The sequence below is a fragment of the Quercus robur genome, chromosome 4, assembly GCF_932294415.1.
Source record: "Quercus robur chromosome 4, dhQueRobu3.1, whole genome shotgun sequence".
NCBI classification, from domain to species: Eukaryota; Viridiplantae; Streptophyta; class Magnoliopsida; order Fagales; family Fagaceae; genus Quercus; species Quercus robur.
Genome location: NC_065537.1, coordinates 42,604,080 through 42,622,284, shown reverse-complemented (window position 1 = coordinate 42,622,284; position 18,205 = coordinate 42,604,080). Strand labels below are relative to the sequence as shown.

The following is an 18,205-nucleotide window of genomic DNA, read 5'->3' as shown; positions in this document are numbered from 1 at the left end:
TTCACCCTTTAACCCAAGGGGATGAGGCTTACCTAGTCAAACCATGACAGCCATTCTAGGAATGTAACCTGGGAGTCCACACAAATTCAATCACTTTAGTACTCTTCTTGGTAACAAGCATGCATGACTAGGGACGGAAGCAAGATTCTAAGTTGGGAAGGGGGAGGGAGGCAAAACATAAACTCAAAAAAAAAAAAAAAAAAGTTCTTAAAATTCTATTTTGCCAAAAATAAGATATATATTTTTTATTCTATATCTTTTAGTTGTATTGTGCTGAAAATTAGTAAAAAAAAAAAAAAAAAAAATTGTTTTTTGGTATTAACTCAAAGAAAACAAATTTGTCAACTGCGACTCCAATTTGTATTTTGGTGTTTTTTTAATTTTTTTTTAATTTTTTTTTAAGTTAAGCTAAAAAAATAGAATATTTTTTTTGATTGTTTTGAATTACAGCTGTAAAACAAAACTTTTTTTTAAGTCCTCTATCAACCAAAACTAATACACTTAATTTGCAAAATCAATCATACATCTACATGTCAACTAAATACATTTCACATATTTTGGAGTTAATTAATTCTATATTTATTAAAGGCAGTCAAATAGTTTCGGGAAAAAAAAAAAAAGGCAAATAATCATAGCAACACAATATCATTGATTCTCAAAAATAACATTAAGGCAGTAACGTGAAGAAAAAAGTGCCACTGCTGCAGCTTTGCTGGCTTGACAAAGTAGAGAAAATGGAAGCAAATGTTTAAACTTTAGTGAACAACAGAGCTGGGAAAGACAGCAAGACGGAGTGAAATGCAGAAATTAATGGGTAAAAATTAGGATTTTAGATTTGTTATTGTTTTGTGTGTATTGTTTCTGTTTAGACCGAATTTATGGTTTATGGTTACTATTGTTATATATTCTTGGGACTATTGAGTAGACTGGATTTGTGATTTATTGTGTTGGTATTTTTTGTTTGTCCAAAGGTATTTTTTCTTATTCTTGAGGCAAAAGGGATGTAACAGAATATTTTTTACCAGGTATCATGGGTTAATTTGTGAACTATTTTTGTGGAGGGGGCCAAGAATAAATATTTTGGGGCAGATTTTAAAATTTATGTATATATACATACTAGGAAGTATTTTCAAAAAACCAGGGGGGCCATGGCTCCTGCCCCTGCCCCCCCCAGCCTTCAAGTGGGTCCATTTCTGTGCGTGATTAAGTGTTGGCAATAGCTCAGTCGGGCCAATCCACCCCATTTTTACTTGGCTCATGGGTTTAGCGCCAACAGGTTGAGCTAGGCTAAGCGGAAAGGGGAAATCCCATCCTAAGGCCTTGCCATGGGCAATACTCATTTTGTCTTTTACGGGCTAGCCTACCAAGTTGGGCCAAATGAGTTACCTATAATCTTTTTAATTGACTTTTCTTTTTTAAAAGAAAGAATCATTTTTTTTTATTATTTTTTTTATGGCCGGAGTCTAATATATATTTTTTATTATTAATTTTTTAATAATTATATTTTTTTCTATCTCTTAATAAAAAAATGTCCCAATATTATTATTATTATTATTGTTATTCTTTTTATTTATATATTAAAAAAAAATTTAAGTTACCAGACTACTAGCACAGGTCTCAACAGTATTAAGGTTAAGGTTGGACCGCCCATTGGGATGACTATGCTCGGTAATCTAATTTCATCTTGCATAACTTTCAAAATAAAATATGTGTCTTTAATTTAATCGATGTGGGATAATACTGAGAGATTCTTCTTGTAGGTTGTGTAAACCCCTTGATAAATGAATCAAGGTTAACAGTCCTCCTAAAAGACCATGAGCAAGAGCAAGAACGGATTGGCACCATGTTGCAGTCTTTTTGTGAGAGTGAATGGTCGTGGGCTTGGGTTGGGCTGCCTGTGCAGAGCTTTCAACTAGTTTCTTCCTCCATCACTGATTTTTATTTATTTTTTATTTTTTTTTAGAAGCAACGAAGGAACTGTCACAAAGAGAGGCTGCGATTTTCAACTGTGATTATGTGACCAGATGAGATGAGCATAATGTAAAACTAACCTAAACAAACATTGAATTGTTTTATATAATGAGTTTTGCTATATTTTTTTATACTTACATTTAAGTTGCGTTTGACATTGGCTTAAAATGTTAGTTTTTTTACTATTTAGCTTATTTCTACTACTATTAATGGGTTTCATCACACTTTTTGGTATTATTCATAAATCTCACTATACTATTGTGACAGACCTCGACAAAAGCGTCCCTCAAAAAAGAGATTTGGATACCTTTTAGGACACATCTTTTTTTGGGTAAGTGGTATGGAATCGCCATTTTTTTTTAAAATACAAAAAATAAGAAAAAATAAATATATACAAATACATGATTGAGTTTTTCTCTTCATTGATTGAATAAATATTACATATTTGGAAAATTGAAAAGTTACATAGCTTTAGGTCCTAGTTACAATCTACCAAAACACATGGCCTTTTGTCCTAGTTACATTCTACTAAAAAATAAACAAACACAAGGCTATATCTACTTAGCCAAAGACCTAAATCCAAAGGCTAGGTTACTGAATGACAAGGTGTTAAGCACCCATTCCGCCCAGACAGAATTTAGTCTTCTAGACTCTTATGACCAATGTACTATGTTATGCATGTTATGAATGATATGTTGAACATGTGAAATAAAAATTAAATCACACAAATTTATTTATGAATGAAATTGCTTCTTTTGTTTAAGAAAATTCAGATCTGTTTTAGTGATTAAGAAAATTGATTTTGGTAACTTATCTTAATTGCAAGCGGCATATTCCTCTTTTGGCTTGAACAAATCATGAGGTACGTGCAGTAAGTTAGGCCAAAAGATATATGCTAGCCATTTGAGAAATGACAGCAACTATAAAAGCATGCAAAATAGCTGTCACAACTTAAGGGACTTTATTAGATGTTAGAAATAAGAGAAATAGAAAGTAATGAGTTGGAGGAGAAATGGGTATCCCTATATATGTACTCAAGAACTCATAAATGCATTTTATACAACTACTAAATGCAACAAAGTGCTCAAGTAGGGATGACAATGGGATGGGGCGGGTTCGAAAGATGGGGTTTTTGCCCTGCTTCGCATGGTTATGTCTTACCCCATCCTTGCCCCTTAGGGCCCCACGAAACCCTGTCATATCCCGTAAAACTCTACTTCTTGTTAATTTGCCCACTACTATTATAATTGTTATTAATAAAACCTGTTTTGTTAATAAAAATATACTTTAAATTACAAATAAATTTATCCCATCAAATCAAACTATTTTTAGCAAAAATTGAATAATATCATTAAAGTATTTAACAAGGTAGTATCATAGTAAAAACAAAAATCTCATAATACAAAATCAATGATTCAATAATATAAAATTTGTTTATAATAATGACAAAAGAAAATGTTAAAATTGGTACCTTATTTCCAACCTTGCTAGAGAAAAAGAAGAAGTAGAAAACCTTGCTGGGTAGAATAAAATAAGCTAATGATATGTTTGTTTAAATAGGAGGGTTTTAAGGTATGAAAAATTTACAATTGAACCTTCATCAATGCTAGGCAGGGCGGGATGGGGCGAGTTGGGTCTAAAAAGTCTAAACCCATCTCTACCCCACAACCTTTGTGGAGTGGGAAAAATCCGCGTGAGGCGAAGCGGGGAGGGGCGAGGCCAAATTACCATCCTTATGCTCAAGGATGTATCAGAAGTCAAGAGACTGAAGTGTATGGTTTTCATTCTGGAGCTAGTAATAATCCCCCCAACGTTTTTGGCCTCCCTCTCAAGAGGCATCCTTGTTATTTTTGCTTCAGTTTAACCAAGTTAATTTAGCAAATAGCCTGACTGCCTTTTTGATTGAGTTTGCGTGAGAGGCTGAGAGCCATGTCTCTGTTTCTTGTTGACCTTTCTGGGCTTAGTTGAGAGTAATGCTAATGCCAATTGCCACCTCACCAATTACATGAGTTAGTCCCACGGATTGTGGGGTATTCTTTCATGGCTCGTGTGTTATTTTGAAGACCACCTTGGATTGGCATTAAGGCTTCTATTTGAATGGGACTTGGGGACTGATTTTGTGAGCCCAATTTTATCCAACTCCAGGTCCTTGTTTACACGGGTGGTGGGCTGCAAAAGAAAAAGGTTTAGCCCAGGCTTTATGCGCTTCAGCTTTGCTGGTCTGCTGTCCAAAAAAGTGTCTAGCAATTTGTTAACCAAAATCTTGCTATGAATCTATGATACCCGACAAATAGCTTCTATCAAAATCTAATATAATATTCTCTCAAAAAAGAAAAAAGTCTTATATAATACCACCCTAGGATTGATTTCAAGCCTCCTCAAACTCACCATTGGTCCTATCTTTATCTCTTTAAATAAATAAATAAATAAAATCTTGCCACCAATACGATCATCTCCTCTGTTCTACACTCCAAGAATTTGTTTGGTTGAAGTGAAATGAGGAGAGAAAATACAAGGTATGAAAAAATAGGAGAGAAAATGAGGGGGCGGGGGGTGGTGGAGAAAATGTGGGTGAGGGATTTTTTTCTCTAGGCCCACCGTTTAAGAGAGAGTAGTGTTATAGACAAACTATTTTATAACATCTTTACAAACTACTGATGTGGTTTTAGCATTTTCCAAATAGTTATTGTAAGTAAAAATGTGATGTTAGTGATGAAATCATATTAGAACTAATAAAAATTTGCCACATCAGAAGTTTATAAAAATGTTGTAAAATAGTTTGTATTTGCAACATTACTCTAAGGTTTCGTTTGGTAGTTCATAAGGAAATCTAATGGAATAAAATAGAATGATCATAAGGAAATGGAAAGGAATAGAATGGAATGAAATGTATTTAAGTAAGGGAAAGGAATGGGAAAAAATAAAATGTAATGAAATTAAGTAACCTTAATTGGATGTTTTAAAATAAATGAATAGAAATTAATGAAAATTAATGAAATGTAAGTAATCTTATTTGGGAGTAACATAAGGGAATGAAATAGAATCATTTTATGATAATATTACTATTAGACCTATATTTTAAAATAAAGGGTCGAATATATAAGGGTATTTTAAGAGTTTTAATAAAAAATTCATTAAATCTAATTTCATTCCCTCTCATTCCTCCAAATTTCGGGAGGAATGAAAATTTGAGGTTTTAAGTGAATAGAGAGAAATGAGTGTTCCCTCTTATCTATTCCATTTCCTACCACTTAAACTCCTGAACAAGGGAATGAACTTTTCATTCACTCCATTAAAACTCCCAAACAAAGGAAAGGAAGAATATTATAAAATTATTATTTTCATTCCTTTCCACTCTCTCCTCCCAAATCTGGGCTAAGAGAAAAAGTAATGCAATAGACACAAACTATTTTACAACATTTTTACAAATTGCTGATATGATTTTAGCATTTTCCAATAGTTTTCACTCCAAATTGGAGAGAAAAGTGGAGGAGAGAGTGGATTTGATGGGTAATTACCCATCTTCCCTCCCCCTTACCCAAAAGTTTTTCAACTCTATAAACCAATGCATCAATGTTATTTTTGGGGAAAAGAAAACACCACCAAAATCCATCCACCTTTTTACCTATGTACAACTTTAAACTCCCCATTATCTAGCACGCACACACATTTAATAACCTATTTTATTTGAATTCAAATTTCTTATTCCCCCATCTGATCCATAAAAAAAATAATTATCAGTTGCTATGAGCTTTAAAATCCTTACTCTATTTGTATATATTTCACATTTTAGTTTTTACTTTCTTTGCATAAAGACTTTTATTCCCTCAATTTATTTTTTCAATTCATCACCATCTTTTCATTGAGAAAGATACGTTTTCTTTGATATTGTTTTAATTATTAATTTGTATGTTTCATTATTTTCCTTTTCTTTAAACTAATCTCATGTTTGATTTGATCTCCTATTATCTAGTTTCTTCTAGAGAGTGAATGGTCGTGGGCTTGGGTTGGGCTGCCTGTGCAGAGCTTTCAACTAGTTTCTTCCTCCATCACTGATTTTTATTTATTTTTTATTTATTTATTTATTTTTTTAGAAGCAACGAAGGAACTGTCACAAAGAGAGGCTGCGATTTTCAACTGTGATTATGTGACCAGATGAGATGAGCATAATGTAAAACTAACCTAAACAAACATTGAATTGTTTTATATAATGAGTTTTGCTATATTTTTTTATACTTACATTTAAGTTACGTTTGACATTGGCTTAAAAAGTCAGCTTTTTTCACTATTTAGCTTATTTCTACTACTATTTATGGATTCCATTGCACTTTTTGGTATTATTCATGAGTCCCACTATACTATTTCAGCTATCTTTTAGTCTTATCTACAATATTTTCAACTAAAAATTTTTAGTTTTAGCTAAATAAATTGTTCCTAAATGGACTCTTAATAGAGTCCAATTTAAGGGTTTTGATTCTTTGATATGTGTGAGTCGTCCAAACCAAGGTTTTGAACACCACAACTCTTTTTCTTTCTATTTAATTTTTATTATTTTAATTTGAGTAGCTTCTAGAAGCCTAGACCTAGCAAACAGGTCAAGTTAGATTGAGTTAACTATGTTTCAATCAAAAAAGAGTTTGGCTAAAAATGGATAATCTTAAACGAGTATGTAACAAATTAGGTCACTCAGGTTGGATTGGTTTTAAGTCAATTTGTTCATATGAAAATTTGGTAAGTTCTGCAATAAATTACTTGATGTGAAATACATTAATTTAGATTAATTGATAGCAAGAAAAGGCTCATAGAATCTTGTTTAAGTATCTGAATGAAACACACATTTGCACTATTAATATGACTATTTTGAACCTCAAGGGATTGGTTTAGTGATTCTTAAGGCCTCATGATATCCATAAGATCATGAGATCGAAATCTCTTGCAAGTATCTTGGGGCCACCTCTATGGGATTCATCCATGTAAAACCTGGGGTGTGTGTGTGTGGAATGGGGGGACTATATACACCCATACACCCAAGAGAATAATTAGATATTCTAGAGGATTGAACACCCTTATTTGTCAAAAAAAAAAAAAAATGACTATCTTGTTTTATTTTTTTTTAACCTTGGTCTGGACAACCAAGAGAAGATCACAATGGGAAAATTACATCAATATTTGGAGCACATCTGCATAAGTTTAGCTTTGTTGGGAGTATATTAGTAGTAATTCTCCATAAGCACATTTTTAAGCTGTCATGGATATTTGCCTTCCATATATTACTTGCATTTTGACCATTCAAAGCAGGAGGACTTTCAGTCTGTAGAGCCCAATAAGCAAATTTTACTGGGTTTACGCCATTGATAGTTTTTGTCTAAATCCATTTGCCTTCTTGGACCCAGAGTGTGAGAGACCGTGCCCTTGGCCCGTTAACCAACATGAATGGGTGGAGTTGTGTTATTGCCTCTTAAAATAGAGGTTCGACTAATTATATTTTTCCCTTTAAATTAAGGATTTTGCAATAGAGTTGCCACGTATATAATTATTAGGAAAAAAGAAAAGAAAACCATAAAAATTTCATCAAGTTATTAATTTAAAACTAAATTTACATTGATTATAGGAAAATACATGGCTTTGGTCCCAGATACAATCTAAGATAAAGTACATGACTTTGTTTCCTAGTTACAATCTAGAAATTGAAAATTACATGGATAAGCATTGATCTATTAACCCTTGATCTAAGCTTAGAGGCTATGTTACAAGATGTGAAGGTGTTAGGTACCAACCTTGCTCGGTGAAACCGGTCTTCTAAACTATGGTGGCTGACACTTATATCATATCATCCAATATGTTAGCAATCAATTTGCATGTTGAATTTAATGTGTGCATGTGATAAACCCTAATTCCATATATTAATCAATGCATTTTGATTGAAAAAAATAAATTCTAGGGAATGTGTGTGGATGGTGATATCCTAGATTTAAGGATTTGAGAGAATTATGAAACCAACATGTTTTTCATATTTTGAATGTGGATTTAAGATCGATGCTAGTGTCATGCATGGACATATAATGAAAAACCAAGAACATGTGAAGAATTTATATGAACATTAAAGAACATTCAAACATATTCAAGAAATTTAAATAATCACTAGTATGTTCTAATCTTAATCTCATCATACCAGTATAAAAACAAGTTAAGGAAAGAGATTATACCTGCATGCAAGATCCACACGGTGGAGGAGAATGCTCTTGGTGGAGGCCCTAAAAGTGGAGAAGAAATGAAGAACTAAGAGAGGGAGAGTAAGTCTCACTCAATACCTTGAGTCTCAGGAAGACTAAGATATGAAAAGACTACTTTATTTCACTAGACCTCAATAGGGGAGAAGAGAGAGTGTTTTGTGTGTTTTGGAATGGAGGAAATAGAGGGTTTATATAGTAGTGATCAAAGAGAATCATGAACCTAGATCCTATTTTAGTATTTAGAGAAAGCTGGTGCATTAAATTTGGAGGTAGGTGGGAGTGGTGGGCAAGCAAAATATCTAAAGCTTCTGTTTTTCTCGTAGCTCTTGTAATAGTTTTCATAGCTAACTTCAAAAAATCATATCCTTTTTAATCCTGATCGGAATTGCCTCATTCTTGTGCTCAAATTGAAACCTCAGATGTCTAGTTTCTGTCCAAATTAACCTTACTCACAAATACAAAATATTTTGAGAGATATCAACGAAATGGTGAGTAAAGGTAATTTGTTGGAAAATAGTTTTTGCATAATAAACATTAATAGGCCCCAAATTAGTTTCCAATAACATTAATAGGCTCCAATTACTTTCATTTCAGAATTAATCAGTCCCAAATTTACCCCAATTAAAAAGATAGTTAAACAAATTACTCATTGAATAATTAGTGTTTGATTATCTAACTAATCAAGTGTGCACAACCTTACCGTAAGATGTAATCCTAGCCTATCAAATTATGACACGTCATTAATTTCAAATTGATTATAACTATAACCAATTTAATTAATTTTTCATAATCACATGTAGTCGGACTCAATTTGTAATAGTGCATATCGGCCATTAAAACTCGATTAGATGATTACTTTCAATTTGATGTTCGATTAAGGCTTATGACCAATTAATTTGATCGTTATAACATTAAGATCATTTTAATGAAAGGATCTAGTGACCACAGTTAAGACGCTTATTTTCAAGTTGAAATTACTCTTTTACCTTCCATGTGAGGTTAAATACGAGCTGCAAAATAGGGTGTCAACCCATAGACAGATTGGAATTGCCTTCATATAGCTTTGTTGGATTCTTGGTCAAACACTGATTGCAGCTTTTGGTTGTCCCAGTCAGATCCTTCTTGGTTAATTAGTTGAGCCACCAATAAATAAGAGTTGAAGCAATCTTTTGATAAAGGCTTTGGCTAGTGCTGATGGCAATTTGGGACCCAAGGCTCTTCCCAAGTGAGGAAACTGCCATTCCCAACAGACCAGTAGTCTCCGTTCAACAGTAATGGTTTTGTCTTCTCTAAGCTTTTCCAAGACCATGATGCATTGACAGTTGAAGGCCTATACAACAAGTTCCTCCTAACTATGTACTAGGCTGTGAGAAGCTACACGCATTGACTCTTTTCTAGTCAGAACATACCAGGCAAGCTTTGACAGCATTGCCATATTTTACTCCCAAAAACTTCTGAACCCCAACCCTCCTTTATTCTTAGGCCAGAAAAGAGAGGTCCAAGCAACAAGAGCATAATAGTGAGCCGCTTCCTTTTTATGACACCACCAAAAACGTTTGACCATAGAATACATTTTATCACAATTTTAATTATCTTTGAAATTGTGGGTGAACTCATTTTGAGACAAAGAAACCTGACCTCTCCGCACTAACACTTTGCCTAGACCATTTGTAGTATATATTTATACAGTTCATCATAGTTGTCACCTCAACATAACATAATTTGGAGATTGAAGAAGCATTTCTGGCCTCTTTAACCCTGAGAGCTTGCCTTGATTTACTTCTTTGCTCACCATCCTTAAGAGTATTACTCATTGCCTATAATAAATAAATAAGGCTATAATAAATAAATAAGGCGAAAGTGGATCTCCTTACCTTAGTCCTCTAAATGGGGAGAAGGAGGAGAATTTGCTTCCATTTAGCAATAGAGTGAACTAAACAGTAGAAATACATTGTAGTATTAGCTTCACATATCTATATATATCTAAAAGTTGAAACGCAGCATTTATTGTTGCTACACTCATGTTAAGTCACCTAATCCTCCACGTCATTTCCATATCATTATTTTTTTCATATTTATTTTTTACCTTTAATTTTTTTGACAATATTAAATATATAAATAAATACATTGGCTTTATAAATCATCTTAGTGGTTTTAACTTTACATATTTATCTACTTTAATTTTAATGTTATAACTAAGTATTGTCTATACATATTCCTATTAGATGGTTTTAACTTTATATATAACTTTGCCCCTTTATCTTCTTTTATTTTGACTCTTCTTATTCTCATCCTCTTACTATAAATTTGTTAGTTTCTCTCATTTTATGCATATTTTATTTTTCCACACAAAAAGGTTATCTCTCTCTCTCTCTCAAATTTTTTTTTTTTTTTTCATTTTTTGTTGGATTTTTTATGAAGTTTGTACTCCCAGTGTCTTGTTATTGACTAACCTATATGTGTTCCTTGATGCAAGTATTTGTTTTTCATTTTATTTACAACACTAAATAATTTTAATGTTGTTGACTAGATTTGGGGAAAATCATATTATAATATGTCCATATTTTGTATTGTTGTCAAGTTTTAATTTATTTGGAAAACATTAGGATCGTTTGGATAATATGATGAAGAACAATTAGTATAGTTGAAAAGATGGTCTTTGTGCAGTTTCATTTCACTGTTTGTAAATATTTTGTTTAACAAATTAGCACCAAATTGTTATGTCTTTATTATATGATGTATTTAGGTGCTTGAGTAATTGTTTTTAAGCATTTACGAATATTTTGTATTGCTCATCTTTCTAATGTCATTAGTGTATACTTTGATATTTTTAAGAAAACAAATTCAATTTTGAGTTTAACATTATTTATTTATCTATTCATTTTTCACATGTTGGATTAGATGTTAGATTAGATTATGACAATATTAAGAACAATACTTCTTCTTTTTTCAAAAAAAAATTCTCTACTCTTTTCCCCTTTTGTACTCTTGTTTTCTTTTGTTATTTTTTTAATTTTTTTTAAAATTTTTAATTATGAAAAATGAGTTACAATTATTATGTATAAGGTAATAACCAACACTTTTTCTTGGGAATAGTGACATGTTTCTATTGCGTTACCTCAAAACCTTATTAAAATTTTTGAATTTGATTATATATTGGATATTTAGCTTGATCAGATCACATTTGAAATGTTTTACATATTCAGAAGAATGAGTTTAACTTTGAAGTGAGTTTTATTTTTCCTTTTCTTTTTTATTTTAATTGTAGTTTTGTTGAATTTTATTATTTTTTTTATATGTTTCTCGGTGTTTTTTATTTTACGGTAGAAAAAATTGGGTTTGAAAATTTTTGTTTAAAACTTAAAAAAATAATTTCCAAAATTTATACACTTTTTAATGACATACAAAATGTTGTAAATAATTTTTATTAAAAAAATGATATATTTTTTCTCCCTATTGAATTCTTGAGAAAAATTATATTGTTTTCACTTTTCATTTTGGTATGAAAAAAAATTATAAATATTACATTTGTGATTGTCCCTATAACAAATGAAAATATGATTATAAAATACATTATTATTTATTAGGGTAAACTACATAAATGGTCCCTATTCTTTACATTATATTTCAATTTCGTCCCTAACTTTTCAATTGTATCAATCTGATCCCTAACTTTTCATTGCCGTATCAATTTAGTCCTCGCCGTTATCTCTTAGAGAGAAAAATTTGATGTGTCAAATGGAATAAATTAAAAAAAAATTGTCACATCAACAAATAGATGTATTGCCCCGTCAATTTAAAAAAAAAAAAAAAAAAAAAAAAAAAAAACCTAAATCAAATCCTTTTTACTTTGATAATAAAGTTCACTTATCTCATTAAACTGGGGCAAACCCAATCTAAAACACATCTCCCTAAAATCCAAATTTCCTAACGTGAGGACGGTGGCGCCTTCCTCTTCCTTCCGGCTGCACCTTCTTTCTTATTCCAGCAGCGCCTCTCTCTTCAAGTAGCTGCAGCACCTGGTCTCTCTCTCTCTCAAAGTTAGTAAAAATGCCTATGGAGTATGGATTGAACTGAATGGAAACTGTTGAATATGATGGGGTTGCTAAATCACTACGCTAGTACATCATTTGAAACTAGTACATTAGTTGATCTTTAAGCTATCCAACACAAAACCATATATACTGTGATAGTTCCAAAGCATACGTCAGTACATTAGGATTTGCATCAATCAAAGCTGTCCTTTGAATCCAAAAGAGAATGTTCCCAAGCATCAAATTCAAAGTTGCCCTTGAGCCAATTATTCCAAGAAGTCCAGGAATTGGACTTGTGTGCACATCTTTTGGCACTAATCTCCTTTTACATTGTTAATAATAATAATAATAAATAAATAATCAAAGCTGTCCTCAAACGTGGAGCGATACCAAAAACACCTAACATCACTGTTTAGCAAGCCTCCATATGATCGTACGTGAGAACCTATGATGGGGTACAATTTTGTTTCAAATTGACATCCGTAAAAAACCCAAAAAGAACAGACATAACCATAAAAGAACGTCCATAACCAATTTGAGCTCCGTACAAAACTATCATATGAAATCATCATCTAAAACGTGTGATAGAGAAATCTTCTGCCGTTGAAGAGAAAAATCAGCCGCCAGTCCTCGCTGCCAGACCTCGTCGTTGTCTAAAACCTCTATTTTAGCCAAGAGAGTTAGGGCTCAGGGGTTAGGATGAGCATACGTGAGAGTCAAGGATCTTAATTTTTTCCCCAATCCCAGTCTCCGTGAGAACAACAATTTATTTATTTATTTTTAAATATTTTGATATGATGTGGCTGTAGAGTTGGCATTTGATGTGACAGGTAAATTAATTTTTTATTATTTTATTTGACACGTCAGTTTTTTCCATCTAAGGTTGCGTTTGGATTGGGATGAAAAGTCTGCGTTTACGTTTACTTTTTTTTTTTTTTTTTTTTTTTCACGCGTTTTTGAGCGTTTTGAGAGGTGCGGCTACTGTTCATGCACTGTTCAATGAACAGTAGCTGCAAACTTTGACTTTTCAAATATTTTTGGACCAATCACAACACATCGTGTACTGTTCACGGACCCACAAATTTCACTTTTCAGCAACTTTTTCATTAAAAATGGGTCCCACGATACTATTTACACATTTAAAAATTATTTCGCTACAGTGTTTTTCAGTTTTCAGTTTCAGTTTTCAGTTTTTAGCTGTATCCAAACAGACCCTAAGAGATAACATCAGGGACTAAATTGACATGACATTAAAAGGTTAGGGACCAAATTGACACAATTGAAAAATTAGGGACCAAATTGAAATATAGCATAAAAGATAAGGACTAAATACATAATTTACCTTATTTATTAAATTAGTCCAAAATGCAAAAAAGAAATTTAATGAGACCACCCTATAACAATATTATCATGCACAACACACAGGATTTGCGACTAGTTTTTCATTAAAAGCAAAGGCCTTGCAGCTTGGAGAATAGTCCACTCCATTTTATTAGAGGCTTTCTAGAAATCTAGCTTTAATCTCACATACCCTCTTTTCATTTTTAATTTCCTGAATCTGTGAACAATCTCTTGTACAGCCACCGCGATATCTAACTATTAGGCACAAAGGCTGCCTTAGCCAAGTCAATAAGCGTACTCAGCAGCGGCCTCAATCTATTCACTATGATCTTCGATATCACCTTGTAACACACATAACATAAACTTACTGGCCATAATTGGTTAAAATTTCTTGCACCTGGGGCCTTAGGAATGAGAACTATGAAGGTTTGGTTTATTCCTGAGCCAACCATCCTGGAAGAAACTTTGCACTGCCTCAATAATTTGGTTTCCAACTATGGGCAAGTAGTGTTTATAAAATAACCTAAGTTGCACGGACACGGACACGGACACGGACACGACACGGACACGGACACGGGGATACGGCAATTTTTGAAAAATAAGGACACGACACGGCGGCGACACGGCGGTTAAATAATTAATTAAATTTTATATTTAGACACATTTTTAATATTTTTAGACATAAAATACATTTATATCTAGAATTCAAATTATGTAGAACTACAAATAAGTAAACTAACACCCAAAGTAATACAATAATACACATAAAATGTTTAGAGTACAAACCATAAAAGGATAACAAGTTCAACATCAAACTAAAAACATAAAAGGATAATAAGTTCAACATCAAACTAAAAACATAAAAAGATAACAAGTTTTAAACTACAAGATTATCAAAGAACAACAACATCATCATCATCAACATAATCATTATTCTCAACAATACTTGTCTCCATCTCTGGCTCATCTAGTGTGAGATAAGCAATCTCAAGCAACCCAGGTCCTCCAAATGGTTCATCCCAATTATCTCCACCAATGTCCCACTTCTTAGATTCTCCACTATTGTACTCGGGCCTCCTCCTTGAAAGAAGTCGAAGATTAGAATGAATAAACACTAAATCTTCAGCACGTTTAGGAGTAATTCTATTCCTCCTCATAGAATGGATGAAGCCATAGGTACTCCAATTCCTCTCAGCACATGATGATGAGCAAGGCTGTTCAAGAAGTTTTAGAGCTAAAGTTTGAAGTAGTGGTAAAGTAGACCCATAAGTTGACCACCAAAGCATTGGATTGTAGCTCCACCTATCCTCCATGTTATCCTCATCATAAGCCTGTAATGAGTTAAACAAACCAAACTCCACATTAACTTTTTGCCTATCATCAGGATCAGGAAAGATCCTTTTGAGGCACTTGTTTCTCTCCACTGAAATTTCAGCATCCTTATGTGGTGCAACACGGCCTCTAACTTCCTCAATCCATTTAATAGTATAATACCTAGTTAAAAACAAATAAACAAGTACAACTAATAAGTTTAGTTTATTTATTTAGAAATACCTAAAGAATATAAACGAAAAGATTAAAGAGATAGAAAAATTACTTTGGATTCAAGGAGTGGGCTAGGCAATGAAGTGGTGTGCAATTTTTAGTCCACCGTTCAATAAGTATATTGTGTACCACATTATAGAATGGAGACTCCTCATAGTCTTCCTTGCCTTCATGTTGGTATATTTCTTTCTTCACATTTTCTATCATGGAATCCCACATTTCATACACCTTATGGAGAATAGGTGCATCCGTGTCAGCCACTCGAAGCATCTCATAAATAGGTTCTGTGAATCTTAGAATGTATGCAACCTTGTCCCACCACAAATCATTCAAAATATAATCCCTCACAGTTTGAGCTTTTCCTACATCATCTTCTCTATATGACATCCATTCCTCACTAACAACCATATTTCGAAGATTTTGTTTTACTTGAAAGAATCTTTTAAGCATGATAATTATTGAAGCAAATCGTGTTTCAGCAACAGCAAGTAACTTCAAAGGAGAATATGAATTAAAAATTGCTAATCTCATAGAATGATTTGTGATGAAAATACGAATGAAAGTTGCCTCATCTGAAACTTGTGCAATCCAGTTACATTCATTATAAGCATCCTCATTCTGCAAAGAGTACTTAGGTGCACATATATTCTTCAAAGCCAAATTGAGAGTATGCACAACACAAGGTGACCAAAATATATGAGGATATTCAGCTTCAACAATAGATCCTGCAGCCTTCATAACAGACGCATTATCAGTAATAATTTGAACAACATGTTGAGGCCCAACCTCACCAACGACCTTTAAAAACAAGTCAGCAATGAAGTGCTTGTCTTTGTACTCTTTGGTACCATCAATGGATTTGATAAAAATTGGCCCTTTCTGTGATGTAGCCATAAAATTGATAAGTGGCCTTTTTTGTACATCTGTCCACCCATCACTTACAATACTTAAACCCTTTTCTTTCCAAGTGTCTTTAATTGCCCTCAACAACTTCTCAATATGTGCCTTCTCTTTTTGCAACAAAGTTGTTCTTAATTTATTGTAACCCGGAGGAACATAACCCGCTAAATTATTATTAGCTGCAAACTTGATCATCTCAATCCAATACGGGTTTTTAGCAAAGTGAAAGGGTAAGCCAGCAGAGTAAAATGTCCTAGCAATAAGACAATCTAATTGCTCTCGACATTGACTGTTAAAAGCCTTCTCCAAAGGAGAATTCCCAATCCCAACCCCTTTTTTTTTTGGAAAAATGGATGACTTATAGCTGTACTACTCTCCCTACTATCCAAATTAGGACTAGTAAGAGAATCAGTTGGTAAAGACACTAACTTAGGCTTCTTCAATCTACGCGAAGATTCCTCAAATGCATCTTCTAATTTCTGCATTTCATTTTGATACTCATCTCCAACCTTGACACATGCTTGTATTCCAAACTTAGGCAATTTTAACAAGTGTGCCTTCACCCTTGAATAAGACCCCTTGAAAATTTTTTCACAATAGTTACATCTAAAAGAAACATTCCCACCACCAACACTTGCTTTTTCTAATCTAGTAACATATTTCCATAGAGGAGCAGCATTCTCAGAAGATGATTTCTCATTCTCACTTTCATTTTCAGGATTCATTTTAATAATTCACCTACAATATTTAACTTCAATAAATAAATAAAACTATAGCAGGACACAAAAACAAATTTATAAATGATAAGTTATAACTAAAAAAAAAAAAAAAAAAAAAGACAGAGTTCACGGCACCACAGCAGCAGTAAAAAAAAAAAAAAAAAAAAAAAAATCAGACAAAACACGATTTATATATAAGTGCTTAACAGTTAACATTACACCCACCCACACTTTAGTCTTTAACACTTGAAAGAAAGAAAGAAAAAAAAAAAAAAAGCAGAGAGAACAGAGAAGAGGTGAATCGGACCTGTTGCAGAGAGAGATGGAGATCGGAAGGGACGGATGGAACGCCGTCGACGTCAGAGCTTGCCGATCGGCAAGAGCTAACTCCGGCGAAGAACAGACAGCAGCGGCAGCGAAGTGGGTTTCAGCAACAGAGAAGAAGTGAAGAACTTGAGTTTTGTGGTTTGATCTTCCAATTTTCAGATTCTAAAAATGTTTTATGGTTTTAGGGTTGTCACAGATCAACGGTAATGGTAAGTCCATCTGTCAAAATCTGTGCTTTTTTCCTTTTTTTTTTTTTTTTTTTTTTTACTGCTGGCGTGTCGGACGCGTCGGAACCGCGTCGGCGCCGTGTCGGAGCCGTGTCGGAGAAGCGAAAAAAAAAAAAAAAAGAGGGACACCGCCGGACACCGGAAACTAGCGCGTCGTCCCCGTTCCGGTGTCCGACACGTGTCGGACACGGACACGACGCCAAAAATGGCGTGTCCGTGCAACCTAGAAAATAACCCCAGCAGGTCATCAGGTCCCAGAGCCTTGAGAGGATTCATATTAAATATCACTTTCTTGATTTCTTCACTAGTAGGGATAGAGCATAATATCATATTTTCCTATTCAATTATCCTGGCTTCAATCAGATTTTCTAAATTTGAAGAGAATGGTGGATTCGTTGACTTGTACAACTCCTGAAACTTTTCCGAAAAATAAGCTCCAATATCAGCTCTATTACCTTGCCACTATTACCTTTGGTGTCATATAAAAAATTGATAATAAAATAAATAACAGAAAATGAGATAAACTTCAAGGGATTGGTCTTGTGGTTCCTAAAGCCTCATTAGAACAGCAACAATTATACTCTTTATTTTATATTTAATTACAAATTACACTCTTTAAGTTTAATCAATTTTCAAGTTCATCCTCACAGTTTCGATCTTGTCAATTTTTTTAAGGTTAAATTTTATCAACCATCTTGTTGGCTTTATTCCATACCAAATTTGCTTGTATTTTAGCAATTAGTAACCCTGTATTTAGGTGGGAATCATGTAAGGGTAGTGAGTGAGAGAGTGTGAAGAAATGCTCAAGATTGTGCAAAGATGCTGGGACTCGCGGCTGACTCGCGACTGGCAAGCCGCCAAAGCTGGCACACGTGCGAAGCATGCAGGGGAGCTAAAGAGTCATGCCA

At 33.4% G+C, this 18,205-nt stretch overlaps 1 protein-coding gene across 1 annotated transcript; it reads right to left on the bottom strand.

The window, feature by feature from the left end:
- Positions 1-14,310: 14,310 nt before the first annotated feature.
- On the bottom strand, positions 14,311-16,749 carry LOC126721910 (uncharacterized). Its single transcript, XM_050424991.1, has 3 exons — positions 16,398-16,749; positions 15,177-16,356; positions 14,311-15,073 (listed from the first exon to the last, which is right to left on the bottom strand). Exons 1-3 carry the CDS (start codon positions 16,747-16,749, stop codon positions 14,473-14,475), a joined length of 2,133 nt encoding a protein of 710 aa, XP_050280948.1. The 3' UTR covers positions 14,311-14,472.
- Positions 16,750-18,205: the final 1,456 nt, after the last annotated feature.